The 25,813-nt window shown below is 36.2% G+C and overlaps 1 protein-coding gene and 1 pseudogene across 6 annotated transcripts in view; one reads left to right on the top strand and one right to left on the bottom strand.

The window, feature by feature from the left end:
* Nucleotides 1–16,533, bottom strand: part of LOC139439142 (exportin-6 pseudogene) — a 32,108-nt pseudogene extending 15,575 nt beyond the window's left edge.
* Nucleotides 1–25,813, top strand: part of VTI1A (vesicle transport through interaction with t-SNAREs 1A) — a 361,387-nt gene that overhangs the window by 74,364 nt on the left and 261,210 nt on the right. For 4 of the 6 annotated variants that reach the window (XM_012524960.4, XM_012524958.3, XM_058298417.2 and 1 more), the window contains exons 4-5: nt 16,564–16,641; nt 22,892–22,912. In XM_012524960.4, coding sequence (XP_012380414.1) covers nt 16,564–16,641; nt 22,892–22,912 — 99 coding nt within the window. The remainder of the gene's footprint in view (nt 1–16,563; nt 16,642–22,891; nt 22,913–25,813) is intronic. The other 2 variants (XM_004458076.4, XM_058298418.2) reach the window with 1 other exon arrangement.

The raw sequence follows: 25,813 nt of genomic DNA, 5'->3' as shown, positions 1-25,813 counted from the left end.
TATTTCTTTCCTTCAGCTTGGTTTGGGATTAGTTTCCTGTTCTTTTTCTAGTTCCTCCAGGTATGCAGTTAGAGCTTCAATTTTAGCTCTTCTTTTTTAAATATAAGCATGGAGGCCTATAAATTTCCCCTTTAGCACTGCCTTTGTGGTGTCCCACAGGTTTTGATACGTTGTGTTCTCATTTTCATTTGTCTCAAGATATTTGACACTGATTTGATATTTAAGAGTATGTTATTTAGGGCGGCAGACTTGGCCCAGTAGTTAGGGTGTCCGTCTACCACATGGGAGGTCTGCAGTTCAAACCCCGGGCCTCCTTGACCTCTGTGGAGCTGGCCCATGTGCAGTGCTGATGTGCACAAGGAGTGCCGTGCCAGGCAGGGGTGTCCCCCACATAGGGGAGCCCCACACGCAAGGAGTGCACCCTGTAAGGAGAGCCACCCAGCATGAAAGAAAGTGCAGCCTGCCCAGGAGTAGTGCTCCACACATGGAGAGCTGACACAACAAGACAACACAACAAAAAGAAACACAGATTCCCGTGCCACTGTCAACAACAGAAGTGGACAAAGAAGACGCAGCAAATAGACACAGAGAACAGACAACCAGGGTTGGGAGGGGATGGGGAGATAAATAAATAAATAAATAAATAAATCTTTTTTTAAAAAAGAGTATGTTATTTAATCTCCATGTATTTATGAATTTTCCCTTTTTCTGTCCATTATTGATTTCTAGCTGCATTCTGTTTTGATCAGAAAAGTGTTTTGTATAATTTCAGTCTTTTTAAATTTATTGAATCTAGTCTTGTGATCAACATGTGGTCTATCCTGGAGAAGGATTCATGCATGTTTGAAAAGAATGTATTTCCTGCTGTTTTGGGGTATTACTCTACAGATGGCTATTGGGTCTAGTTCACTTATCTTATTATTCAAGTTCTCTATTTCTTTATTTATCCTTTGTCCAGATGTTCTATGCAGTAGAGAGAGGGGTGCATTGAAGTCTCCAACTATTGTTGTAGAGACATCTATTTCTCCCTTCAGTTTTGCCAGTGTGTGCCTCAGATATCTTGGGCACTCAAGTTAGGTTCAAAAATAATTTATTATAGTTATTTCTTCATGGGATTGCCCCTTTTATTAATATACAATGACCTTCTTCATCCCTCCTAACAGTTTTGCATTTAAAATATATATCATCCAATATTAGTATTGCTTCACCAGCTCTTTTTGGTTACTATTTGCATGGAATATCTTTTCCCATCTGGTTTTGCCCTTATGTCTGAGGTGAGTCTTTTATAGACAGCATATAGATGGCTCATATTTCTTTATCCATTCTATCAGCCTGTGTCTTTTGATTGGGGAGTTCAAGACATTAATATTCAATGTTATTACTGTAAGAGCATTACTTATTTCATCCATTTTGCCCTTTGACTTTCTGTTGTCATATCATACTATTGTCTGTCTTTTTACCTTTTAATTTACCCTTCTTAATAATCTTCATTTCTATGCTCTTCTCTGAGTCTCTCACCCTTGTTTTTCCCTTTCAGGTTGCAGCACTCCCTTTAGTATCTCTTGTAATTCCCATCTTTTGGTAACATATTCTATCAGTTTTTTTGGTCTCTGAAGATTTTGAACTCACCCTCATTTTTGAAGGACACTTTTGCCAGATACAGAATTCTTTTTTTTTTTCCTCTTTATTTTTTATTGATTTTTAAAAAATATTACATTAAAAAAAAAAATGAAGTCCCATTCAACCCCATCACCCCCACCCCACACTCCCCCCCCCCCCCCCCAGCAACCCTCACTCCCATCATCATGACTCATCCATTGCATTTGGTAAGCTCATCTCTGGGCATCTCTGCACCTCATGGTCAATGGTCCACATCATAGCCCATACTCTCCCCCATTCCATCCAGTGGGCCCTGGGAGGATTTACAATGTCTGGTGATTGCCCCTGAAGCACCATCCAGGGCAACTCCAAGTCCCAAAGGCGCCTCCACCTCATCTCTTCCTGCCATTCCCCATACCCATCAGCCACCATGTCCACTTTTCCCACTCCAATGCCACCTTTTCTCTGTGGACCTTGGATTGGTTGTGTCCGTTGCACCTCTATGTCAAGAGGAGGCTCAGATTCCACATGGATACTGGATGCAATCCTCCTGCTTTCAGTTGTAGGCACTCTAGGCTCCCTGGTGTGGTGGTTGTCCTTCTTCAACTCCATCTTAGCTGAAAGAGGTGAGTCCAATAAATCAGATTGTAGGAGCTGGAGTCTGTTGAAGCTCAGGGCCTGGCTATCATATTGTCAGTCCAGAGATTCAAATCCCCTAAATATATCTTAAACCCCAACACCAACTACAATTCCAGTAAAGTAGCATGAAAGTCTTATGAAAAGAGATCCCATCTGAGTCTGGTTTCATCACACAGAAACACCAGCTCTAAAGAAGGGCCATCTGACATGGCAGTGAACCCCATCTGCCATGACCATAGAACCCGTGGGTCTCTTTAGCCCTCAAAGGAACCAATACCTGGGGATTGTATCTACTTTATCTGTCTCATTAGACTCTGTTCAGTTGTGCATAAGGGCAATCCTTCTGACAGCCTCCAGACTCTTTTTTAGAGACTCGTAGCCATATAAACTCATATCTCCTTTCCATTTCCCCCTTACATTAGGTCAAACAGCATTTTTAAAGTCATGTTATTATATGTAGACAGGGATATTCTGCTGATCCGCATCGAACCTTCAATTCAAGGTCATTTTCCAGTTGCATCATTAGTTGGTAGTTGATAGTGATCCCTCAGTGCCAGGGAGGCTCATCCCCGGGTGTCATGTCCCACACCGGGGGGAAGGCATTGCATTTACATGCTGAGTTTGGCTTCGAGACTGGCCACATTTGAGTAACATGAAGGCTGTCAGGAGGAAATTCCCAGGCACAGTGCTGCTCTAGGCCTTGTTCTTATTTCAGACATATAGGCTCACAAGCATAGTCATTAGTATAAGGGGCTCACTGTTGGACCCTCATTCCTTCCCGGTCCTTGCCGCTGCACCTGGGGGACTGCCGCTGCTCCCCTAGGGACCACGACAGAGCACCCCCGGCCAGGAACCCAGTACCCCCCCAGCTGTAGTTTTTAATTGTTGCCACTATGAGTATATCCGAACATTACCATGCACCCTGGACATATGTCCTGTATAGCTCCCTGTCAGCCATATATCACCTGTAAATAGTATGATACAGAATTCTTGGTTGGCAATTTTTCTCTTTCAGAACCTTAAATACACCTTACCACCTTCTCACCCCATGGTTTCTGATGAGAGTTCAGCACTTAATCTTATCAAGTTTCCCTTGTATATGATGCTTTGCTTTTTCTCTTGCTGCTTTCAGAATCCTCTCTTTATCTCTGATATTTGTCATTCTGATTAGTAGGTGTCTCCGGGTAGGTCTATTTGGATTTTTTCTGTTTGTCCTTCTTGTACATTGATATGTCTTTTATAAAGTATTGGAAAGTTTTGGTCATTATTTCCTTAATTATTCTTTCTGACCCTTTTCCATTCTCTTCTCCTTCTGGGACACCAATAATGCATATATTTATGTATTTCATGTTATCTTTCAATTCCCTGAAACCCTGTTTCATTTTTTCTGCTTCTCTTTCTGTTCTCCTGTCTTCCAGTTCAAATGTTCTGTCCTCCAACTCATTATTCTGTCCTCAACCATTTCAAATCTATTATATGCCTCTAATGTATTTTTATTTTATTTTATTTATTTCACCTTTCCCCCTCTCCAGTTGTCTGCTCTCTGTGTCCATTTGCTGTGTGTTCACCGGGAATCTGTGTTTCTTTTTGTTGCATCATATTGTTGTGTCAGCTCTCCGTGTGTGTGGCGCCTTTCTTGGGCAGGCTGCACTTTCTTTCACACTGGGTGGCTCTCCTTATGGGGCACACTCCTTGCACGTGGGGCTCCCCTATGCAGGGGATACCCCTGCGTGGCATGGCACTCCTTGCATGCATCAGCACTGCACATGGGCTAGCTCCACATGGGTCAAGGAGGCCCGGGATTTGAACTGTGGACCTCCCATGTGGTAAGTGGATGTCCTATCCATTGAGCCAAGTTTGCTTCCCTCTAATGTATTTTTAATGTCACCCATTGTTTCTTTCATTCCCATAAGTCTGTTACTTTTTTTTTTTTTGCAGGCTTTCATATTCTTTCTGCTTACCCTCTCTCTGTTTTAATATCCTTTATCTCTTTAGTCATATTTTCTTCCAATTATTTGAATTGATTTAGGAGAGTTGTGTGATTATCATTGATTAATTGTCTTAAATCCTATATCTCTTCAGGATATTTGGTTTGTTCCTTTGACTGGGTCTTCTCTTCCTTTTTCCTAGTATGGCTTGTAATTTTTTGCTGATGTCTAGGCATCTGAATATGTTGGTGAATTTACTCTGATGGCCAGTTTCTCTCACTTATTGTTGTTGTTGTTTTCAGTTTTGTTTTTGCTTTTTAGGAGGTACTTGGGATCGATCCCAGGGCCTTGTACATAGGAATCAGTGCTCAACTACTGAGCTGCATCTGCTCCCCAATGAGAGTTGGGATTTTTGTTTATTTGTTTTTATTTTTGGGAGGTACCGGGGATTGAACCCAGGACCTTGTGCATAAGAAGCAAGCGTTCAACAACGTGGGCTACATCCACTCCTCAGGTCTTCTTTGATATTTGGTTTAACTTATCTCAAGTCTTTAAAATTTCCCAACTTAAGTTATCAAAATTGGGCCAGGGACTCACTAATGGGGCACAGATTTTCTCCCAGAAGTTTGGATTAAGAGAGACTAAAAGCAGTTTTTCTCTATGCAATTTCCAGATTGGCCAGCAGATGGTGTTTGTCAGCGCATATTTCCATGGAGGTCTTTCTTTTCATCTCTGCTTTCCTGTGTTTTGGTCTAGCCAGAGCTGAGATTAAAGCAGGCTCTGCTGGCTGAATTCACTGAAAAGAAGCCCCCCGAATCCAACTCCCTTTCCCCTTGTAACAGCTGACAGGAGCAAGACATCTATTCCCCTCTCAGTCAACTTCAGTGAGCCAGGGTTTTTACCCCAGCTTAATATCTTGGGGGTAGGGGAGGGCAGCCCTTCTTGCCTACCATGGGGGCTTGTTAACACATTTCTTGTTTCGGGTTCTTCATCTTTCTGTTCATCACCCTCCTGGGAGTTGTGTAACACTGTACTTGTCTGCTGTCCCCCAAAGCAGGACCCTCAGGCAGCTTTTGGCCCTTTCTCTGTTGTTTTTGTGAAAGAGTTGAGTCCTGCCTGCTTACTCCGAAGCTTTCTTCCCGGGACTCCTAGCCACTGAATTTTGACTTGGAACTTTATTAGTGACCCTTATTCTGCCCTGAAAACATTTAATTCCTATTTGCTAATAATTTTTCTTATATGTTTATTAGTAGTAAACAAACTATATGCTTGCTTTACATTACGCCACTTCCAGAATATGTAGACAGAATTAGTTCCAAGAATATTTTTCTTTCTATAGCTGTGGGTAATCTATAGTAATTCATGTGAAATACAGCAATTTGTTCCTGTCTATATAGGATAGGTTTGTTGTTTTAAATTGCTGGGTTTTGTTTTTGTTGGCTTGCTCCTCAATATAAATTGAATGGCTGACAAAAATCTATTTGTATGACAGCTCAATCTAGATAAGTGCCCGCTGTTGTCTAACGGTACAATTTGGGGTCTCAGAGATAAAAGCAAACTGAATGCCAGGCTTGTAGCAGAGTTTCTTTGTGCAGATAACAGAGGTAATCTATATTCTTCATGTCTGCAAATCAGACAAAGAAGAAATATGCATACGCATCATCCTGTTTGAAATGGTGGTCTTTTAGCTTCTTCTTGATAAAAAAAAAAAAAGGACTATCTAACTTATGAGAGCAAGAAAATAGCTGATATGAGCTATTTGTATTTGAAATTAAAGAGAAATATGGTATATATTTATAAAATTAGAGAGAAGTCTGTTGCTTTGCATTTTTCCCATAGGTACATTGGCTTTTGGTGAATGAATTTGCTTCCTATTTTAACATGCCTATTCTGAAATAAATTATGTTTTTAGACAATGGTTCTTGCATCACTTTGATATTGTGCTAGAGGTGGAGTTGAAGGGGTCTCATTTTCTTCTTAGGTTGAGGAACTGAGCATTTGTTCCTGTTGGCTTACCTCTGCCTCAAAACATTTCTATCTTTCCACAGGAGTTATCTTCCAAATATATTTCATAGATAAAAAAAGATATCAGATAGTTAACAGTGGTTATGAAGAAAGAATTGGGACTAGTGCAAAAGGTAGCATCATGGAAATATGGCTGAGGACCCAGTAGTAGATATTCTGAAAAATAAAAGTTAAATTAATAGGGTTTGGTGGGTGCCTGAGTTTGGGGTAAAGGAGAGAGTGGGGTAGTTTGGAGTCTTTCATCGAAATTGGGAAAACAGGAAGAGGGATAGTATAGAAGAGAATAATGTTCCGCTCTGTCTTTGTTAAGCCTGTGATGCCCTTAGGTTTTCTTAAGCTCCCAGCAGGCAGAAAGCTTGTCTTACTTGGTGCTAAAGGTTTGGGTTTTGCTATACTCTGGGTAGTTGTTAGAACAATGGTTCAGATAAGATCACTTAGATAAGTGAGAACAGGGCTAAGGATAGAGACCTCGGAGAACTTCAGAATTTAATGGGCAGACTGAGAGAGAAGTTACATTGCAGGAGACTGAGAAGGAGAAATCAGGATTGGAGGAATTTCAGGGGAGGTGGTTCTTTTCACTGCTAAGGAGAAAGTGGGCAACAAAATCAGATGCTATAAGAGATAAATGAGATAAGGACTGAAAAGTGACTTTTGGGGGAATAAATATCCATGGGTCCATACTGATATAAATAAGTGATTGAATAAATAATTTAGTGAGAAAAAATAGACAAATTCCTCTAGCAGAAGAACATCAAATAATTTGTGTAGACACTCCAGTCTCAAAGAGGTGGACCATAACTCCCCATTCCTTATATGTGGGCTGCAAGTAGTGACTTCCTTCCAAAGAGTGCAAGTTGGAGAGGGGAAAGGAGAGTGTACCTTTGCAGCCGGAAAACTTGAGGATACTTCCTCAGTCAAGTGATCAAGGTCAACATCAATAGTGATAAGTCATGTTGATAAAATGTATCCTTGATATGATATGTTACTTTACCTCTGTGGTCTTCCTTCCCAAAGCCCATAATCCTAGTCTAATCATGAGAAAGACATCATACAAATCCAAGTTGAGGGAAATTCTACATAATACATAACCAATACTCCTCAAAACTGTCAAGGTCATCAAAAAAAAAAAAAAAAAAAGGAAAGTCTGAGAAACTATCACAGCTAAGAGGCAGCTAAGGAGACCTGAGTACAAAATGTAATATGGGGAAACGGACTTTGGCCCAGTAGTTAGGGCGTCCGTCTACCATATGGGAGGTCCGCGGTTCAAACCCCAGGCCTCCTTGACCCGTGTGGAGCTGGCCATGCGCAGTGCTGATGCGCGCAAGGAGTGCCGTGCCACGCAAGGGTGTCCCCCGCGTGGGGGAGCCCCACGCGCAAGGAGTGCGCCCGTGAGGAAAGCCGCCCAGCGTGAAAAGAAAGAGCAGCCTGCCCAGGAATGGTGCCGCCCACACTTCCCGTGCTGCTGACGACAACAAAAGCGGACAAAGAAACAAGACGCAGCAAACAGACACCAGGAACAGACAACCAGGGGAGGGGGGGAAATTAAATAAATAAATAAATCTTTAAAAAAAAAAAAAAGTAATATGATGTCCTGGGTGTGATCCTAGACTAGAAAAGGGATACTAGTGTAAAAGCTAAGGAAATTTAAATAAAGTATGGACTTTTGTTAACAGTAACATATTACTATTGGCTCATTAATTATACCATACTAATGGAAGACGGTAATAATAGGGGAGAATGAGAGGGGAAAGAAATGTAGAAACTCTATCTACTAATTTCATACCTTTTCTGTAAACCTAAAACTGTTCTAAAATAAAACATGTTTTTTATGTTCTTTTTTTTTTTAGTGGCCACTGGTTTTGACAATTAGGAAGTCATTTGTGATCATCGTTGTCCTGTGTAGTATAGGAAAGAAGCCAGTTTGTTAAACTTTGAGAAGTAACTGAGACATGAATAAGTGGCATTTGTGAGTGTTCACTACCTTTTCAAGAAGCTTGGCTAGAAGGGGAAATATGAAAAGAGGATGGGCAATAACTAAGGAGAGTAGTATAGACAACTTGTAAAAATATATAAATTAGGACACACTTAAAGATGTTTATATTCTTAAGGAACCTATAGAGAGTGAGATGAGAGTAAGAACATTTGACTGATGAGGCAAAGCCCCTAAGTAGGCAGGATTTTATTCTATTCAGTTGGAAATAGAGAATCTTTTAGAAACATGGTGTCTAGGAAACAAGTATGAAGATTTTATTTATGTTACTACAATGTATAATTTTGGATCATCCTAATATAGAAGAAATCTTCAATGTTTTCATAGAAAATTTGGGCTAAAAGAATTTTGTGCATTTCCTAAGCATCCCAGTTTTATTGGCTACATGAAATAGTAAAAGACACATTGTACATTTTTTAATTACAAACACTGTAACACAGCATATTCTGTAATAAAGAGCCTGGCACAATATAGGTCAAAGGTTAAGTACCAGGGAAAAAAATTATAAAATGTGTTTTTCTTTGAGATGGCTGGTTCCAATCTAGAATTTTAAGAGTCTCTGCCTAGAGAGTCATCAGATGCCGTGGATGAACAACTGGTTCTTAATACATCCCTGAGCCATATGGGTAGATTATTGTTGCCTTATTGCATAGACTTTAAAGGTTAATCTTGAAACATTTAAATTACACCCATAGGTGTGGTTGTAGACTCACCCTCTGAGATCAGACCTTTCATTCTATCAAGTAAAACACTCTAGCATAAGCTTTTGTCACCCTTGAGCTTTCAGATTTATTGTTATCTGAATTCCAGATGTTGACAACCATGTATAAAGGTATATTTTTTGTAGAAGGGTGACCAGAAGCAAAAATCTGTAGGCCAGCCAACTTTGTAGCTAATGTTAAGTTCACAGAACTATGTGAATGGTGCAGCCAGCCTTAGTTTTGGAGAATGAGCAGTAAGATGGCCCCCACCTGTCTTGGTGTGGGCATGTAAAAAGAGCACTGGTATTGAGAAACAAGTTCTGTCCTTCTTCCTGGTCTTTCCTAGTTAAGGGGCCATGGGTAGCTCACTCATCTGGCTTAGAATACTGCATGTCTAAATTTGGAAGCTTGGTCTAGAGGATGATGCCTAGTGTCACTGTCAGCTATAAGATTCTGTTATTTATGTGAGTCTTTGGAGTCAGTTATACAGAGTTCCCAGGATTGCTTATTCTTGGGTGTCTAAATTTCACAAAATCGTGGCTATAGACAGGTCACTTTTCCTTCCCCATGTAGGCACATTGCATAGGGAAATCTAGAATTATATAAATTGATTATATACATTTATATACTCTGTTTCAGTAGTTCTTTTAAAAATATAGTTGCAGCATCTGTGCATAGCATTCATTTATCAGAGTACCATTTTCCAGTGGGAATATACAGGATATTTATATATCATGAACAAACAAAAGAATGAACATTTTGACATTTTGATTATTTCAAGTAGACTCAGTGGTGTTATTTTGTTTTGTTCTTTTACTTTTTGTTTTTGTTGTTGTTCTTTTACATTTAGAAAGACTTTAAAGAATTAGATTTCCCCCACTGAATATTTATACTGTTCCAGATGTAGGCAGCAACATCTGGGCATTCTATCATGAGCTGAATTTCTGAATGAAGTAACTTAATTATTGATTGACAAGCTAACATGATTTAAGACACAGTCACACTGTGTTCCATAGCAGTGTCAAAGTCATAAACTGCAAGCCTGTGCATGCAAGGGGAGTGTGATACTAACTAACTTGTGTTGCATTTTGAAACACTAATGCCAAACTTAAATTTCAGGCTTTAGGTTAGAAATACTAGGGGAGGAAATGAAGAAGTATAGCCTCATGATTTCTGGCCTCTCTGTTTTACAAATCATTAAATGATGTAGCAGCAATGTGGTCAGAGTTCCTCATACAAATAAAAGTCTCTTCTAGTATTGTGAAGCACAAATAAAATTATTATTCCATATGGATTGCTTATAGGTTTGTGTGAATCTACATGTGTACACACACATCCATAACCTCATCATGTGCGTGTAAATATTCACATAAAGAGACATTTAAGAAAGTATTTAAGAGTGAACATGGTATAATTTATATTTTTATTTGTAAACAAAGCATTAATATTCACTTCAAGCATGTTAAGTGTCTTTGAAATTATAAACAATAAACGAGAGTGATTATAATAAAATATATTAATGTATTTAAAAATTCTAAATATCTTTTCCTGGTATTACAAGCCAAAGAACAATGGGCTGCTTCCATTTTTCTCACTGTGGCCTGCTTTTCCTGCCTTGTTGGTAGCCTAGCAGCAGGGCCCATTAGTATTGGCTCTCTGGTGCCTTGTATATGGCCCACTGGCCATGAGTTTTGATAGATAGAACGTGTGCTTTCCATTTGTTATTGCTACAGTAATGGCAACATGTGGCAAGTGCACTTTCCAGTGAATGAGCTTGACCTTTAACTCTAAACAGTCTCTTGAGCAAGAGGAAGCCATGTTTATGGGAATGATTATTAGTTGAAACAGATTAGAACTTACTTTTTTTGATAACATTAAAGAAATGCAGTAAAGTTTTTGCCATTAAATGCTATCCAAAAAATTGTAGTACCCTAAAACAGGGACTTGGGCAAAACAGTGTAGTATAATTAGCAGGTTAAATAATACCAATCTTTCACGCTACTTTTGGTCTATATTGGCCAATTATTTTCTAAGAAGGATGCACTGATTTATATGCTCAGCAGCATATAAATTTATAGCATTACTTTCCAGCACTATCAACTGACATTTAATTGAACATCCTTTGCAAGATTATATATCCAAGGTGTTATGATAGGCTTCCATTTGTTTATAACACTTAAATCCTCTTAGCCTGTGAAATAAATAATGTCACCACTATTTTAAATATGTAGAAATTGATATTCAAAAAATTCACTTAATTTGTCCAAGATCATATACTGAAACGTTATCTTCATTCTTTTTGCTTAGTGCCATGTGCTGTTTCATCCTAACAACTCTCCAGGGATCAAATATTTACCTAACAATTTACTTTGCCATTACCAAAATCATGTAATATAACATGTTTTAACCTTAAATCATTTTTTGCTAAAAATTAATACAGTAAAGGGGGCACTGAAAATAGACAAGAATTCTTTTAATACCTTTTTATTCTTTTTCTATAAAATGTAGAAGTTTCCTCTCTTGGATTGATGACCCTTTTTTAAGTCCTCAAGCATGGTGAAGGTAGGGACATTTGGGGTTTGGTGAAATGCTGAAATTGGTCATAGACAAATAGAAGTGATTTTAAAAATGGAATGTTTTGTGCCAAAGATAGATATGTTTTAGAAAATGCCCTGTGAGCATTACGAAAGTATATTATTTAATTAGAACCAGATAAAATTAAGTAAGCAATAAAAGCCAGCAATTATATGACTAGCTGATAAATATAATTTCACAGTATTCTGTAGCTATCCTAAAGTGTTAATTATAACAGGAGTAGTTAAATTCTTTGGCGATGAAAGCATAATAATGTTTAGTATCACCTGGTAACCTTGGGCATTATTAAATATATGGAGACTGAAAGACATGGTAGAAGCAATGGAAAAGTCTGGCTAGACTGGATAATTTGTTTTAGACCTATGGAGAAATCTATTAACCGTTTCTTCTATAGACCAATTTGATTAGAAACTAGGACAAGCTGTTCTTTCATTACTTACAAAAACCATGCTGAACTTTGTAGCAATTATTTGGCTGTCTGCAGCATGCAGATTAGAATAAAGGGCTTTCTTAGTGTTTGTGAATGTTGTGGATTGCTGATTAGTAATTAAAGTAGTGAATGAAGAAAATTAGGCCAAAACTGAATGGGAATGAGCAAGTCTTAATGCTGGGATACAGATGTTAGAAACAGATTGTTTGAGCAGCCCATTCTACACAATGACGTTCTGCATAGCCATGGAGTGTTTTCCTTCCATGTTAAACTCGAGTCCAATGCCTTAGAGATGGTTCCCCTTCCATGTCTTGTGATGTAGCTGTATGGGTATTAATTTAGTGAAATATCCTGTCTGCCAGGTGTGGCAAAGAGCTGATTTTATTGTAATACCAGATCATTACTTAATTCATATGCAACAGAGTGTAGCACATGGAAAGCATTATAAATCTATTTACAATGTGGCTGGTCTGATGATAATGTTGCATTAAATTCCCAGGTGAAGCAATTTAAGCAATTGCTTTGCCATGTGCACGCCATGGAAATTAAATTCTCATATACACATTAGTAATAAACCAGCTTCATTGTTATGCTTATGCTAGGGGTTGGTTGTAGAATCCTCATTCTTGTTGTGTATACCCTGTTTCACATATAGAATCCTACAGGAGGCGGTACCATAGATCACAGTTATTAATTTAATTTTTTTTTCGTTTTTAAGTTAGCAAGCTCTGTCCATGAACATATTCAGTTCAGTTGGGAAATGTTAAGGGTTGGGTCAAGTAGAAAGATTGTTTCAAGCCAAATTTCCGGAAAGAACTGAGCAAGTGTATCATGTTTTGAACTTGGCTTCAAGAAAACTAGCCAGTCAGTATGCAAATGTTCTGTTCTTCTACCAAGTGAAAACTGCTTTGAATGGGAAATTCTTGCCTTCATAACCAAAGACTCATTTTTGTCACCAGTTTAAAATAAGCATTGAAACTTTATGCATCTAACTTCTTAGGGATAACAATCAGTTGTTGACCTGTCATATTTTTTTTCTATAATTCATAGATGATCAGTAGATTTTCTGTCCAACTGTGTCTAGCCCACTTGAGTGTATAAGTTGGAGGGATAAGCTTTACACAAACACACTGCTAAAAGTGAGGAATGCTCTCACATTTAACACTTCATGTGTGTGCGTGTGCGTGTGTGTGTGGCAAATATTGTCAGTTGAAGCTTTTCTACCCTTATGGTACAGACCAGAAATTGCAGATTACAAACTGTATAGAGCTTCTGTCTTCTCCAGAAGCCAGATATAAAGCACCAGTAGACAGTGGTAACTGACAACTAAGACTAAAAATGTTGACAATTTCTTGATTTGCCTGGTTAGCTTATGTATAGAAGTCATTAACTATTTATAAAATGCATTATGAATTGGATTCCTTCAAACTGTAGCTGAGTGTGTGACATTTCCAGCTCAAATTCTCGTGCTTGCATTTGGCTAAAATACAGATTTATATACAGTTAATAATAAAATAAAAATATTTTAGCTAGGTTTATATAGATGCATTAGATGTTTCAGTATCATTAGCTTTGAATCCTCCCAATTAAGGTATTATGTAGTACTTAGTAACAGAGTGAGGTTTTTAAAAATTCCATGAAAGATAGCATAATTCATTGATGTTTTAGAGGAAAATTACCCATAAAATAAGCAGTTTGTCATTCAAAGGAATTTTCCTTTTTTAGGATTTAATTAATTTAGTGATGATCCTACAGGCTAAATTATAGTCAATTGTAATTAGCTTTCTTAATATTTCAAACTGTAAAATATTATGAGAATATACGAATATGGAGCATCTAAATATACGTCTTAATAAAGCAAAGTCTTGATTTTTTTTTTAAACGAAACCCCAGTGTATAAGGAGTTCAGCTTTCAGTATTGGTTAGTGATTTCCATGAGGAACTATTTTGATCGTTTAAGTGAGTTGTCTTTTCATTCTTTAAGAGAAGTCAGCCCTGTCAGAGAGCACTTTGCAAACCCAGCATATCATTTGCCTAATTACATCCAGAAAGCCACCCAAATGACCAGTTTTTACCATCCCAATGGTAAGGAATGACATTTATTGGGACCACCCTTCAACTGTGGATAAATCCTCAGTTCTTCTATGTTTGCTGAGCATGTACAGTCTTAATTGCTAGTCTTCAAAAGCAATGGATTCTAACCAAAACAAGATTAGATATTTAGGGATACCCATTTGTAATTTTGTTCTTCTTTTGAAGTACAGTAATTAAAAATAAGAACATAATGTAATTGAACAATTTATGCCAATTTGTTGGTATTTTGGTGAAAAAAAAGGGACAAACAAAAACAGTCTCCATATGATATTCTTGCATACTGTGGAATGCTTTAGTTCCCCATAGTGATGAAATGAATAATTAAAAAGGCAGCTCTGATACCACAGCCTGTTTAAAGGTTCTCATTTCCTTTAATGCTATAAAATACTTTTGCATAGCTAGTTTGAAACTGCTGTAGTGGGGTTCTCCAAAAGAAAGGTTTGGCTTGATGTAAATACTGTAGTAAGGCCTTACAGTGTACCATCCTGGTAATTTAGCATTTTTCAGTGCAATTCTGTGTGAAACCAATAGAAGTAGCTAATTAAAAGTAGCTACGATAAATTTGATAAGAGAAGGAGGCTTAATAGATGCTGTTTGCTAGTGTTAAAGTCATCCAGGGTGTTCATAAATGAATGAGTTGGGCTGCTCCTGAATTATTAAGAGATCTTTACTGACCTCAGACTAATGACTTAATTCCTCTAGTTTTTCTTTCTCTCTTGAATATTGTTGATTTTATTAATCTATTTCTCCAAATAAACAACATATTGCATTTGCCAAAGTATAAGATGCATTTGTGGGCAGGGAAGGGGTAATTGGGATAGGGGTGCAGGGCAGGAAGGGGATGCCACTGTTTTATTTAAATTGAAACATTTTTAAATTCTTGTACCTTTTTCCTCTGTCTGTCCAGAGGATAATAATAAAATGGGAAAGAAATTGTGTGGTAGATTGAGCACTAAGCTGTGAGTCAGGACCCAAGGGTTCTGTCTCAATTCAACCAATACTACCTTTAGAATCCCATGAGGCTCAATTGTTTTTTTCTATAAAATAAGGGATAGTTAGATTAATTTATTTATAATTTATACTCCATTCAGCCTGTCTTAACTAGGGTTCTGCCAGAGCATTAAGCCCTAGTACCCTAGGCTTCTGTTACATGTAATAAATTAAATTCTCTCTTATGTACCATCCTTGGATGAATTGAGAAAATAGTCACTGAAATAATTTTCTGTGCTTTGTTGTTCAGATGAGGAACCCCAATAGAGAAAGGCTGCAATTTTTAAATGATTTAAGTCTATTGGTTGGTCTTGTCTAAGGTCCTTTTAATTTCTAATACAATATGATTTTATGTTCACAGTATTATGATCTCTAGCTGGCAGAGCAGTGTTACTCATTCACTAGTTTAAAATTCTAATTAAAATTCTTGTTGTTGACGTCTGTTCATGGATTATGGGTAGTCCCTTTAAACTACAATACTTTTTCTGATCACAGTTGAACAGGTAAGAACATTTAAGTCCTAAATTGTAGCCTCCAAGTGAAAAAGAGATTGCTATTTTCCTAACTGCCCTTTTTTTATTGACTGTTTTTGCTTAGTTAGTTCAGAAGCAGAAAAGGCAACAAAGTAACCTGTAAATCTGCATTTGGGGATGAAATAGTGATGCTACAGTAAGATCTGAGGACAGTACTCTGACTTCATAACTAATTTTCTGTGCCTTTTAGCTTTTCCAAATGTGTGTGCATTTAAATAATTCATGGAGGCATGTCTCTCTGATTTTACACGTAAGGGTAGATTTATTATAAAACAAAATTTCAGTGTGTGAAACCTTGACTCATTGTCCAATTGCCTTTATTTACTGGGATTGTGAAATGTTGACTCATAGCCTACCTGCCTTTATTTACTAGGATTGGGAAATTTAATTTGTTCTACCAGACACACACCCTCTCCCATTCCCCACCATTAACTTTTCCGTAGTAGAGGGTTTAGTAGAGGGTTTGGAGACATTTGAATTATTGTGTGGGAAAGGGATGGGCTTTTAAATTCTCTCTCTTTCTGATTAATAACCTCACAGTAATGAGGGAAATATAGACATACTATGCCAGGCAATCCAGAAAGTATAGTTGGAGATATAAATATTATCCTAGAATTAGAGATTTTAAAAGACCTAAATTGCACAGTCCATTTCCTGCCACAACATGACAAGTCCCCATATCCCTGTTTTAATTACAATCTGGTATTTACAGATATATAGCTATCTATTTCCTTCAGCTTAGTGGTCTCATTTGAACGACTATGAATGAACTCATATACAAGTTGTACTCCATTTGTGAATATTAATAGAGTACTTATACTCTTATTCATACTGGCATTTAAAAAAAAAACAACATCTACTTTACATTAAATTTCCCAAGTTCAAGAACTTTATGCAACTTTGGTTTGTAGATTTTAGCAAACAGGTTTCCATTAGGGGGCTCTCGAGGTTTGAGATGATCAGCCTTGATACCAATAATATTTCGAAGCCTTTGCTTTCTAACGTTCATCTCTCTCTCCCTTTTTGTTTTGTTTTATAGAAAAGGTCACGGATCGCCTACAGTGACGAAGTACGGAATGAGCTCCTAGGGGATGATGGGAATTCCTCAGAGAACCAGGTAGAATGCTAATCAGGCAGGCCCGGTGGGTGGCTGGAGGGTGAAGGAGGTCACCGGCACACTGGGCTCTCAAGCTGCTCCTTAACAGTATTAGCAGCAACTCATGTGGAAGCGATACTGTTTAATGCAAAGCTAGAGTCTTAATCAACTTCAAAATGTTTCTTGGAGATCTTACATTTAACCCTTTACCTTGTGATCACTGTCTGCTATCTTTTTAAAAAATCTTTTCTTCTCTTTTCTATATTATTTAGTATTTAAGGAATAACTTGAAACACACTGTTTGCAGACAAAGCCAAGGTCTTCACCTCAGACACATGTAAAAGGAATAAAAAAGTACACAATACAGCTTTGATAAGAATGCAATATAATTAAGTCAACACTTGCAGCAAAACAAGTGAGAGTAAGCTTTCAAAATTCAACAGGGCAGCGCAGTGTTCTATTGTGTAGCTTCTTAAAAATGCATTCACTTAAAGGCAAACTGTAAGCAACAGTATGGAACTTGGATATTCCTATAGGGGACATGCCTCTGTTAAATTACAACACAACAACAGTAATAGGACAAGTCCTGTTGCAGTTTAACACCTGTGTAGGCAAAATAAGATTTAATTTATTCTTAAAAGGGCCTTGCAACTTGGCTATAGGTTCTCATTGGCTGTCACAGTAGTGTCATGAGTCTGTTTAATGTCCTACTTCTTTCTCTGAAATAAAAGATTTCTTTAGTTCATGTAGATAATATGTCTCATTAACAAATGTTCCAAGAACCTCAGTGCTCAGTGTAGAGATGACTTTAAAAAATTTCTCAGGCAATCCCAGTGACTGATTCTCTTTGATACTTTTAAAGAAGATAAATAATAGGGAACTTTAGAAGCAAGACCTGAGCATGTTTATTAATGTCACTTGGGCAAGTATTTTAAAAGTCTTGCTCTGCCCAGATGAAGATGAACATAAATCATTGATTGAGTAAACCAAATATTTTAATAAAGTTGTAAAACACGATGTATTAATATACATTGAAAAATTGCCTGATTGTATTTACCATCTCAAATGGGTTATATTGAAGGTCTATATATGCTGATAGAGTATTATAATCTACTGTAACATTAGTAACATCAGTTAACCCCCTACTCTCTCCAAACCCCCATCCCAAAAAAAGGAGAAAAATCACTGAACTGATTGTTTTCGGAAAGATATCATCTGCTCCACTAATTACATGTTTTTAGCTTGAGTTCAGACATGTAAACATGTTAAGATTTGGCTTGGGATTTCAGCCTCCCTGATTGAAATGTGAGAATAACTAAGGGGGTGGGAAAGGAACACATCAAACATAAAAGAGTGACATAATAAAGGGATTTTATTCATAATAGGTTAAATAATGTGAGGGTGAGAGAAAAAATATTTTCTTCCTTTTTAAGGGAGATTAGATTATTCATGCTTCTTGAATGAGTCATGATTTTATTTTATATCCTTACTGCAAAAAAAGCATCATCTTATCCTAAAAAATTTTTAGAAAGTGAATGCATAATTCCTATGTCAACTCTAAAAAAACTATAGTTCTTTCCTTCTTTTGAAACTACTGCCTAATGTAGAAGAAATAGAAAGGAAGGAGGTGTATCTGTCTTACTCAGACTCCTTTATTATAATAGATGTTGTAGTACTGTGACAGGGTTTCCTTTTTCTTTTCTTTTTTTAACATGTTCATTTCTCTTAATGGACATTTTATGTGCCTAAAACATTTGCCTTACATACATATAAGTATGAATTTTTATGCCTAAAGAAAACTATTCCACAAAAATAGATTGAATTCATATTTTCTGAATTTTTCAAATTATATTCCTGTCACTTTAAAGTGATTATGCAGAGATTTCCCCTGGACTTGTATAAATCAAACTTACAAATTCTGAAAGTGCTTGGAGAACCTGAAGTTTAGGTGTAAGGAGCTGTCACTTCAATAAATATAATATGATAAATTATAGTCATGAGAATATGTAACTGTTAGATTATTATGTGAAATTTTCAGTCTAAAATTTGAATTAGCTTTGAAAGTTCAAAGAGACCACACATAACTTTTGGGATAGTAAAATTTCCATATAATGATGAAATCATTACATTTTGGTTTTAGGCTCTTTATCATAAAACAGGAATTAAAATCCCTCAAACTACAACACATTCAGGTACGGTCACTTGAGAATAATTCTTTATTCTGTGTCAGTGTTTATTCAGACTATGGAATCAAAACAGAAGCTCTTTCTTTAAAGAAAGAGAAGATTTTAACCCAGTTCTTCATATTCTTGTAGCTCAGTGGCTGAGAAGTTAGTTTTTTTTCTGGGTAGGATTATATATAAGTCATATAAGATAACGTTTCTGCACACAAATATATTATTTTCAAATTAATTGTTGATAAATTGATTTTCAGAACTTCTTGCCCATATAATACTTAAGATAAACTTTTAACATAAAGGGAAAACATGGAGGCAAACAAAATGAGAGAAAAATAGCAACATTATTTCATTGAAATTGGGATATATCTTTCAATTTAAAAATTATAAATCAGAAAAGGAAAAGAATAAATAAGAAAGAAATGAGTAGAAATGATTACAAAAAGGCAAAATAAGCTAAGTACTGACTCATGTTTTGTTATTTTCAATGCAATATATGTGTCCTTACGAGAGTGGTTTCTTTGTGGAGAATTAGACAAATGTGAACATAATAGCTATTGTATCTCCTTCTGGCAATATATAATGTAGTTTTTAGACAGTTAAAGCCTAATCATGAATAGAGGTATAACCTGTCAGTTAACTGCAAAGTATATTAAATTGCTTTTATGATAGAAAATTTTCTGCCATTATTAATGTCAAATTTGCAGAAATTAAGAATTTTCAAATATATCTTTGATGTTTCTCATACAATACACAATTTCATTTAAATAGAAAGCAATTGATCCATGAGACATTCATTTCTGTTTCATATCCATTTCATACAATCAGATATAGCTCATACCTGAACTACAATGAAGGGACAAATGACCTTTGCAAATTTGAGAACTGTTTGGGTTATCGGCTTTCCAAGGACTTTGTCGTAAACATTATCATTCTAGTCTTTTAAAATACATTTGTCTTTTCATATGGCAACATTTTATTTCTTTGAAAGAGTTAAGTTCTTGAAAATAGTGAGGCTATATTTAGAGTGGAAACTTTAATATTGTTAACTTGATTTAGTTTGATGAGAACCATTTTCAGAAAAGGAGAAAATACATTTCAGAATTGAATCATCAAGTCCTTCATAGTAATTAAACCCTAATCAGTCTCTTAGTTTCCATATGAAGAATTATATTGATGAGCCACTTTGAGTAAATCCTACACAGAAGTTTCAAAAATATATAAAGTAGGGTATTTCCAAATGTGCCGTATTTTTTTGTAGTTAAGCAATATTTAGCAGATATGATTCCTTAATTTTTTAATATGAGGTCCTCTCAAGTTCCGATTTGGGCTTGCTGTGCGTAAAGTGTGTCAAACTTCAGCTACAGACTAGGGGGTGAAGGCGGTCAATTTAATTCCCCGAGATCTAAAGAAGGTCGGTATCATTTCATATAGCCCAGGCAGAGCAGATCATTACCAGGCACAAATCTGTTCGTTACGTGCTGAGGGTTTATAGCAAAATAAATAGACTGTCATCATAAGTTCAGAAAATTGCGTGTTCGACCCACGATAATGTGTAAAGGGCGTTTAATAGAGTTCAGCATTTATTCGTTATCTGTGTGCGGACAGAGACGGCAGTGGCGTTATCAGCTTTAAAAAAAAAAATCGGTAGTTCTGGGGGTCACGTGACGCACCTCACACACAGCGGCTCACGCAAGGACCCTCACATGCTCTGCAGTGCAGTTTTGATTTTAGTCACAGCAGAAGGCTTAGCCACAAGAGATTCCACTGGTTCAAACCAGCGTAAACCAGATTTTTTCAGCCCACAAAGGAACAGATTACCTCCTGTATCAAATTCTGCATTGGGGGAAAAATCTTTGTTTCAAAAAAGATGTCGATTATCATAACTCAACATGGTGGCACTGCACATTTTCATGTCACCCATGATGGAGCTAGTAACCCAATGAAATACGAAATCACTACTTTCGGTCTAGTCTAAGCATTGTTAGTGTTCAGAAATATACCATCTTTTGTTTACTTGAATGAATAACTCTCGGCCTAAGTTTAAAAAAAAGATAAAGATTAAAAACTGTCCCATCACCTAGCTTAGCTACAAATCCGGTGTAGCGCTTGAAGGCAGCCATGCAGCACAAACAAGATAGAAGGTTTTTTGTTTGGAACCTATTGAAGAAACAAATGGGTAGCATTTTTAAACACTCATTGATTATGGCAGGGTGGCATGCCCCAAATGATCTCCATTGCTGAGAAGTAGTTTTAAACTTTGGCCCTTTAAGTATCGTAGTCAACTGAAGAATGGTGTCCCAGAAAGAAAAGATAGCTGTGCGATCAATGCCCAGATCGTCTCTTTCTGAGAAGAATTCGTGTTTGCCTTTTTCTTCGGTGATGTTGATATAGAAAAGAGGGAAGAATTTGATATGTGATAGGTCAGGTATTTTAGTTTAAAATTTTTACTACTTCTAGGGAAGAATGGTAACTTTTCATGCTAAATGATTAGATGCTTTACTTGTATACACTGGACAGTTGCTGAGAGAATGAGTATTAATTTAAAATAATGACAAGTTCTTATCTGTTTTGAAAGGAAGCTATTAAAAGTTCATTTTCACTAAATGCACTGAGACATTTGTTATATAATAGATTCTGTACTCTTTTGATAAAAGATTCATAATAATTTTGAAATCTCATTCTTTTGTATTTGAAATACTTTTGACATAAAAAATACAAAAACAGAATCAACTGGAATGCATACTGGTTTCCTTGATTTGGAGACAAAAGCAGCATTAAGCATTGAGAAATCGGGCTATAGTAAACATGATACTCTTAGAGAGACTTATAGTGAGCAATTCATGGCACGTTTCTCCCAAAGCAATAGTTTAATTTATTGGCCTGCATATGTCAAGTGCTATAACAGATGTTACAGATATTTGGATTTTAAAAATTATCAGTTGTAGACCTGAATTGCTGAGGATGCAATTTCAGACCGAGAATGTGGTTTACTGTCTGTTACAAAAGGGGTTTCGGTTTCTATTCATTACAGAAACTGTGGCAGTCAACTCAACTATACAGTGATATTTGTGGTTTAGAATACTGTCAAACTCACATTCACACACACAAAGAATGAACTAGATATATGGTTATTTTGTTTTTCTAGTTCCTAAAGAGTTAAGCAAATTGTTTTATCTGTTCTAAAGTTCTATACTATCATAAGGGAATTTACTAACAAGTCAGTTGTTATAAAGACTTTTTTATTTGAGTTTAGTGAAAATAGACTGCAGTGCAAAGGAAGCAAGAGAGCTCATTCCTTTGAGATGGCCCAATTTCTAAGATGCTTATGCAAATTAAAAAATGAAGAAAGTATTCAAAAGATAAAATAAAAACATGCTATATGATTGCAGAAACCCCTTAAGCAAAACTAAAATGTAGAAATTAACTCAGATATACACAATATTTCTGAAGATAGTGAGATATTTTCTAATAATATGTCCTAAATAAGTATTATCTATGCCAGCATACTTTATTCTCAAATAAAATACTGTTACTTGCAAATACAATCCTATTACCCCAGTGGGCACATGCACGACAGCAACTAACATAACAGTTTGTTGTTTAAATACTCATTGGGGCTAAAGTAAGGAACTATTAATCATTTTCATTTGTATGTAAAATCTGAAAGCAGTTGTCAAGATTCAAAATAGAGAAACATCCTGAAACTTGTATATACAAAACCTCTTCAGTGGTACATTCTTAGAAGAGAGGAACAGTAAACTTGTTTTCTTTCTTTATAATATAGACTTCTATGAAGTCATTCCCCTTTATTTCATGATGGTGTCTTAGATGTTCTTTAAAAGAGAATTTCACACTATTCTCTTTGTTTAATGTGACAGTGTGAGAAAGTGATCTTTATTCGTTCAAAAAACTCTGCATGTAGTCTATGTTTAGGTTCTTTTAATGTGTTTGTCTGTGATTTTTAAATGCTAAACATGTAAACAGATAAATTGTCAATGTTAATTCTGTATCCTGTCACACAACTGATCTTTCTTTCCTGCCACTTCTTTCCTTTTTATCTTTTTTTTTTTTTTGGTGCATTCATGTTGCAGTTGATAAAATTACGTGAAGAGGTGAGTACTTCCTAGCTTTTTTTTTTTTTTTTAATTCTGCTTTTCCCTATAAAATTGAGTTTCTAAATCAGAAGTAGATCTTTAGGTTCATTTTTCCTAGGAAATCTACACATACCAAAAGTATCAATGATATTGCTCAGAAATGTTCTTTGCTGACCATCTTTTGAAAAACAATTACATCTTTAATTATGCTTATCATAGGTAACATTGTTATTTTTTGACATCATGGAAAAGAACATATTTTAAAGACCAAAGAAAAGGAAGAAATATGAAGAATACCTTAAAACTATACCAGAGTGTAGTTTTAATGTAGACCTAAACTTCAGGTTTGTTTTATCAGTGTTGGCTTTTCACAGAAGTCAACATGATTTCAATTTCTTTCCTAATTCTGATTAACATTACTGAAAAAATTTTTAAATAAATTCCTTTCCCTATCCCAAAATTCTTAGACTAAACCTAAGACATCGTGAATCTGTTATCCTTTCAGAGAAACACACGTTATAAATGCCCAACTAGTCTGTATACATACATACCTAAGAATAGCCAAAGCTCTCGTCATTAAACATTTTTCCTTTTGTAGGAAATAGCACTCAAGTGAGTTCTCACTTGTCCGACTTTGCTATTCTGTTTCATAATGCAGCTGTGCACTTTTTTTGTGGCCTAGCAAATATTTGTAGCAATGTTTATAATTTTATCTCTGTATTAATGAAAGATGCTAAATGAACCCATGAGTTTTTTTTTTTAATAGACCAAGCATATCAAATGTAATTTGGCACTCATGTCGGAGATGGAGTAGTTATTGCATTTTTTGCTTAGTGTGCTTGAGTTTTTTACTTTTTATATAAAATAATGACCCATATTGCAATTTGGAAATTGTCTGATTCTTATAATAATCGCAGCACTTCCAATTATTTTGGGTGTAGATTGATTGCACTGATGGAGATTTTTCTTGCCTTTTTTTTTTTTTTTTCCTGAGATTAGTGTATCATTCTTTAGGTGATGTGCAGGCTAATTTAGAGGCTTGTAGAGAGTGATTTTCAATAGTGACATCCTTGCTTAGTAAACATAATACGGATATATAAAATGAAGGGGAAAATAAGCAAAAGTTCTCACCCTCTAAGCTCTTTGCATTTTTTAAATCTTCCCTGTATGGAAGCAGATGTCTATACCAAATGAATATCATCAGTTGTGGCTTTTATGTTTAAGATTATTCTTGTAATGCTTGATCCATCAACATTTTTCTGCAAGACAATCTGTGTATATATATTTGCATATGCTTGTGCTTAGTAGGAGAGTTTGGATTGTCAAATGTTATTGGAACCTAACAATAGACTTGAAAACCTCTATTTGAAGAAAGTACACAAAGCTCTTGCCTCTGATTTTAAGCAATGAACATGACTAATAAAATATTGTGCCTTCTCACAATCAGCATTTTCAACAGAAAATTTTTAAGCTGAATTGTGTGGACTTAGAAGTCTGATTTCTAAAAGCTGAAAATACCACAACTGCATTTCTTTAAAAATGCATTTTATTATTATTTGATTATTTTATCATGCCCTGTAGCAACATAGCCATCAGTTATGGTTCTGTACAGTTTCATGTTTTTGAAACTGTAACTTGGATTTGTACTTGGAAGAATTAGATCATTCAACTAATGGAAAATACTCTGAAATACACTTTTAACAGCCTTTGATGTGGATGCAGCATTGATATTTACAAAGTAGATTACGGTGATGGCACTATACTAGTTTATGGTTTGCACAGAAGTGATAGTTTCTGAGTCAGGATTCTAACAGTCATCATATAGAGAAAGTTACCCCAGATTTCTCCTTCGTACCTATCCTTAGACACTCATCAGCTCAGAAGTGTGATGTTTTACTGTGTTTGTGCCCCAAACCCTGCTCATGATGCTCTTTTCAGGTTCAGTTCTGGAGACAGGGCATGCTTGCAGGGAGGGTTGTGGTGCAGAGGGAGAAGATCTGGCATTGTCTGCACCGAGCTTTCTGTTTGAATTCTGCACCTCCAGCTCTCCACATTGCACAGCTCTCTACACAAGTTGAGCTCTATCTGAAGCTCCTGCACAGCTTCTCTTACCTGCTTTGAAAAGGGCTGAGAAGAGGGTGAGAGAATGAGTTTGGGATGGAGTGTGGGGGCAAGTTGAAAGCATCAGCTGCTACTGTAGTGCATTTCCTTTCATTTCCAGAGACCAGGGCAATGTACAACTAAGGGAACAATGTAAATAGCGCAGCTGTTATAAGAACTTGATTTTAGTTTGACTTAAGTGAAGAGGTTCCAAAATACAAAGTGAAAGCCTGCTGGAAAGCTGCTGGTAAACTGATAGCCCTGTTGTGTGCAGATTTACGCTGATAAAATTGAACTGTCCTAAAGAAGAGTTACTTCTAATACTTATATACTTTTTTTTTTAAGTTGCTTTAGAAATTTTACTCCCCATTTTAGCCTATATATTATCATATAGTTAGAATGTCCATTTCCAAATGTTTTTTTTCAGACTTGTGGAATTCTTCCAATATGCAAATGAGCCAAAAATCTTTGTTTTCTTATTCTATATTAAAGTTCAGATATATTCTTCATTTCAGAGATCTGTTCTTTTTTCAGAGAATCCCCAAGTTGAAGTTAAAGTCCTTTGCTGAGGAAGAAAACAATACTTATAGGAAGGAGAAATGATCCCTACCTCCAAAACCTGCATGTGGGGAAGATTAGGAGTAAGAAAGCTATTATTGACAAACTTAGGAAAGTATTTTATTTTATTTAAAAATAATCATCAATGCCAATCACATGGAGCTCCCCTTGCTTTCCTTGTTCTCAATTATAGCCTTCAGTGATTTTGTATTTTCGTGATGTAAGAAGCTTTTCTTTCTTCCATTCTTCTTCCCTTCCTTC

The sequence above is a fragment of the Dasypus novemcinctus genome, chromosome 6 (genome assembly GCF_030445035.2).
Source record: "Dasypus novemcinctus isolate mDasNov1 chromosome 6, mDasNov1.1.hap2, whole genome shotgun sequence".
NCBI classification, from domain to species: Eukaryota; Metazoa; Chordata; class Mammalia; order Cingulata; family Dasypodidae; genus Dasypus; species Dasypus novemcinctus.
The sequence above is the reverse complement of the archived record's forward strand: the minus strand, read 5'-3'. Positions and strand labels throughout refer to the sequence as shown.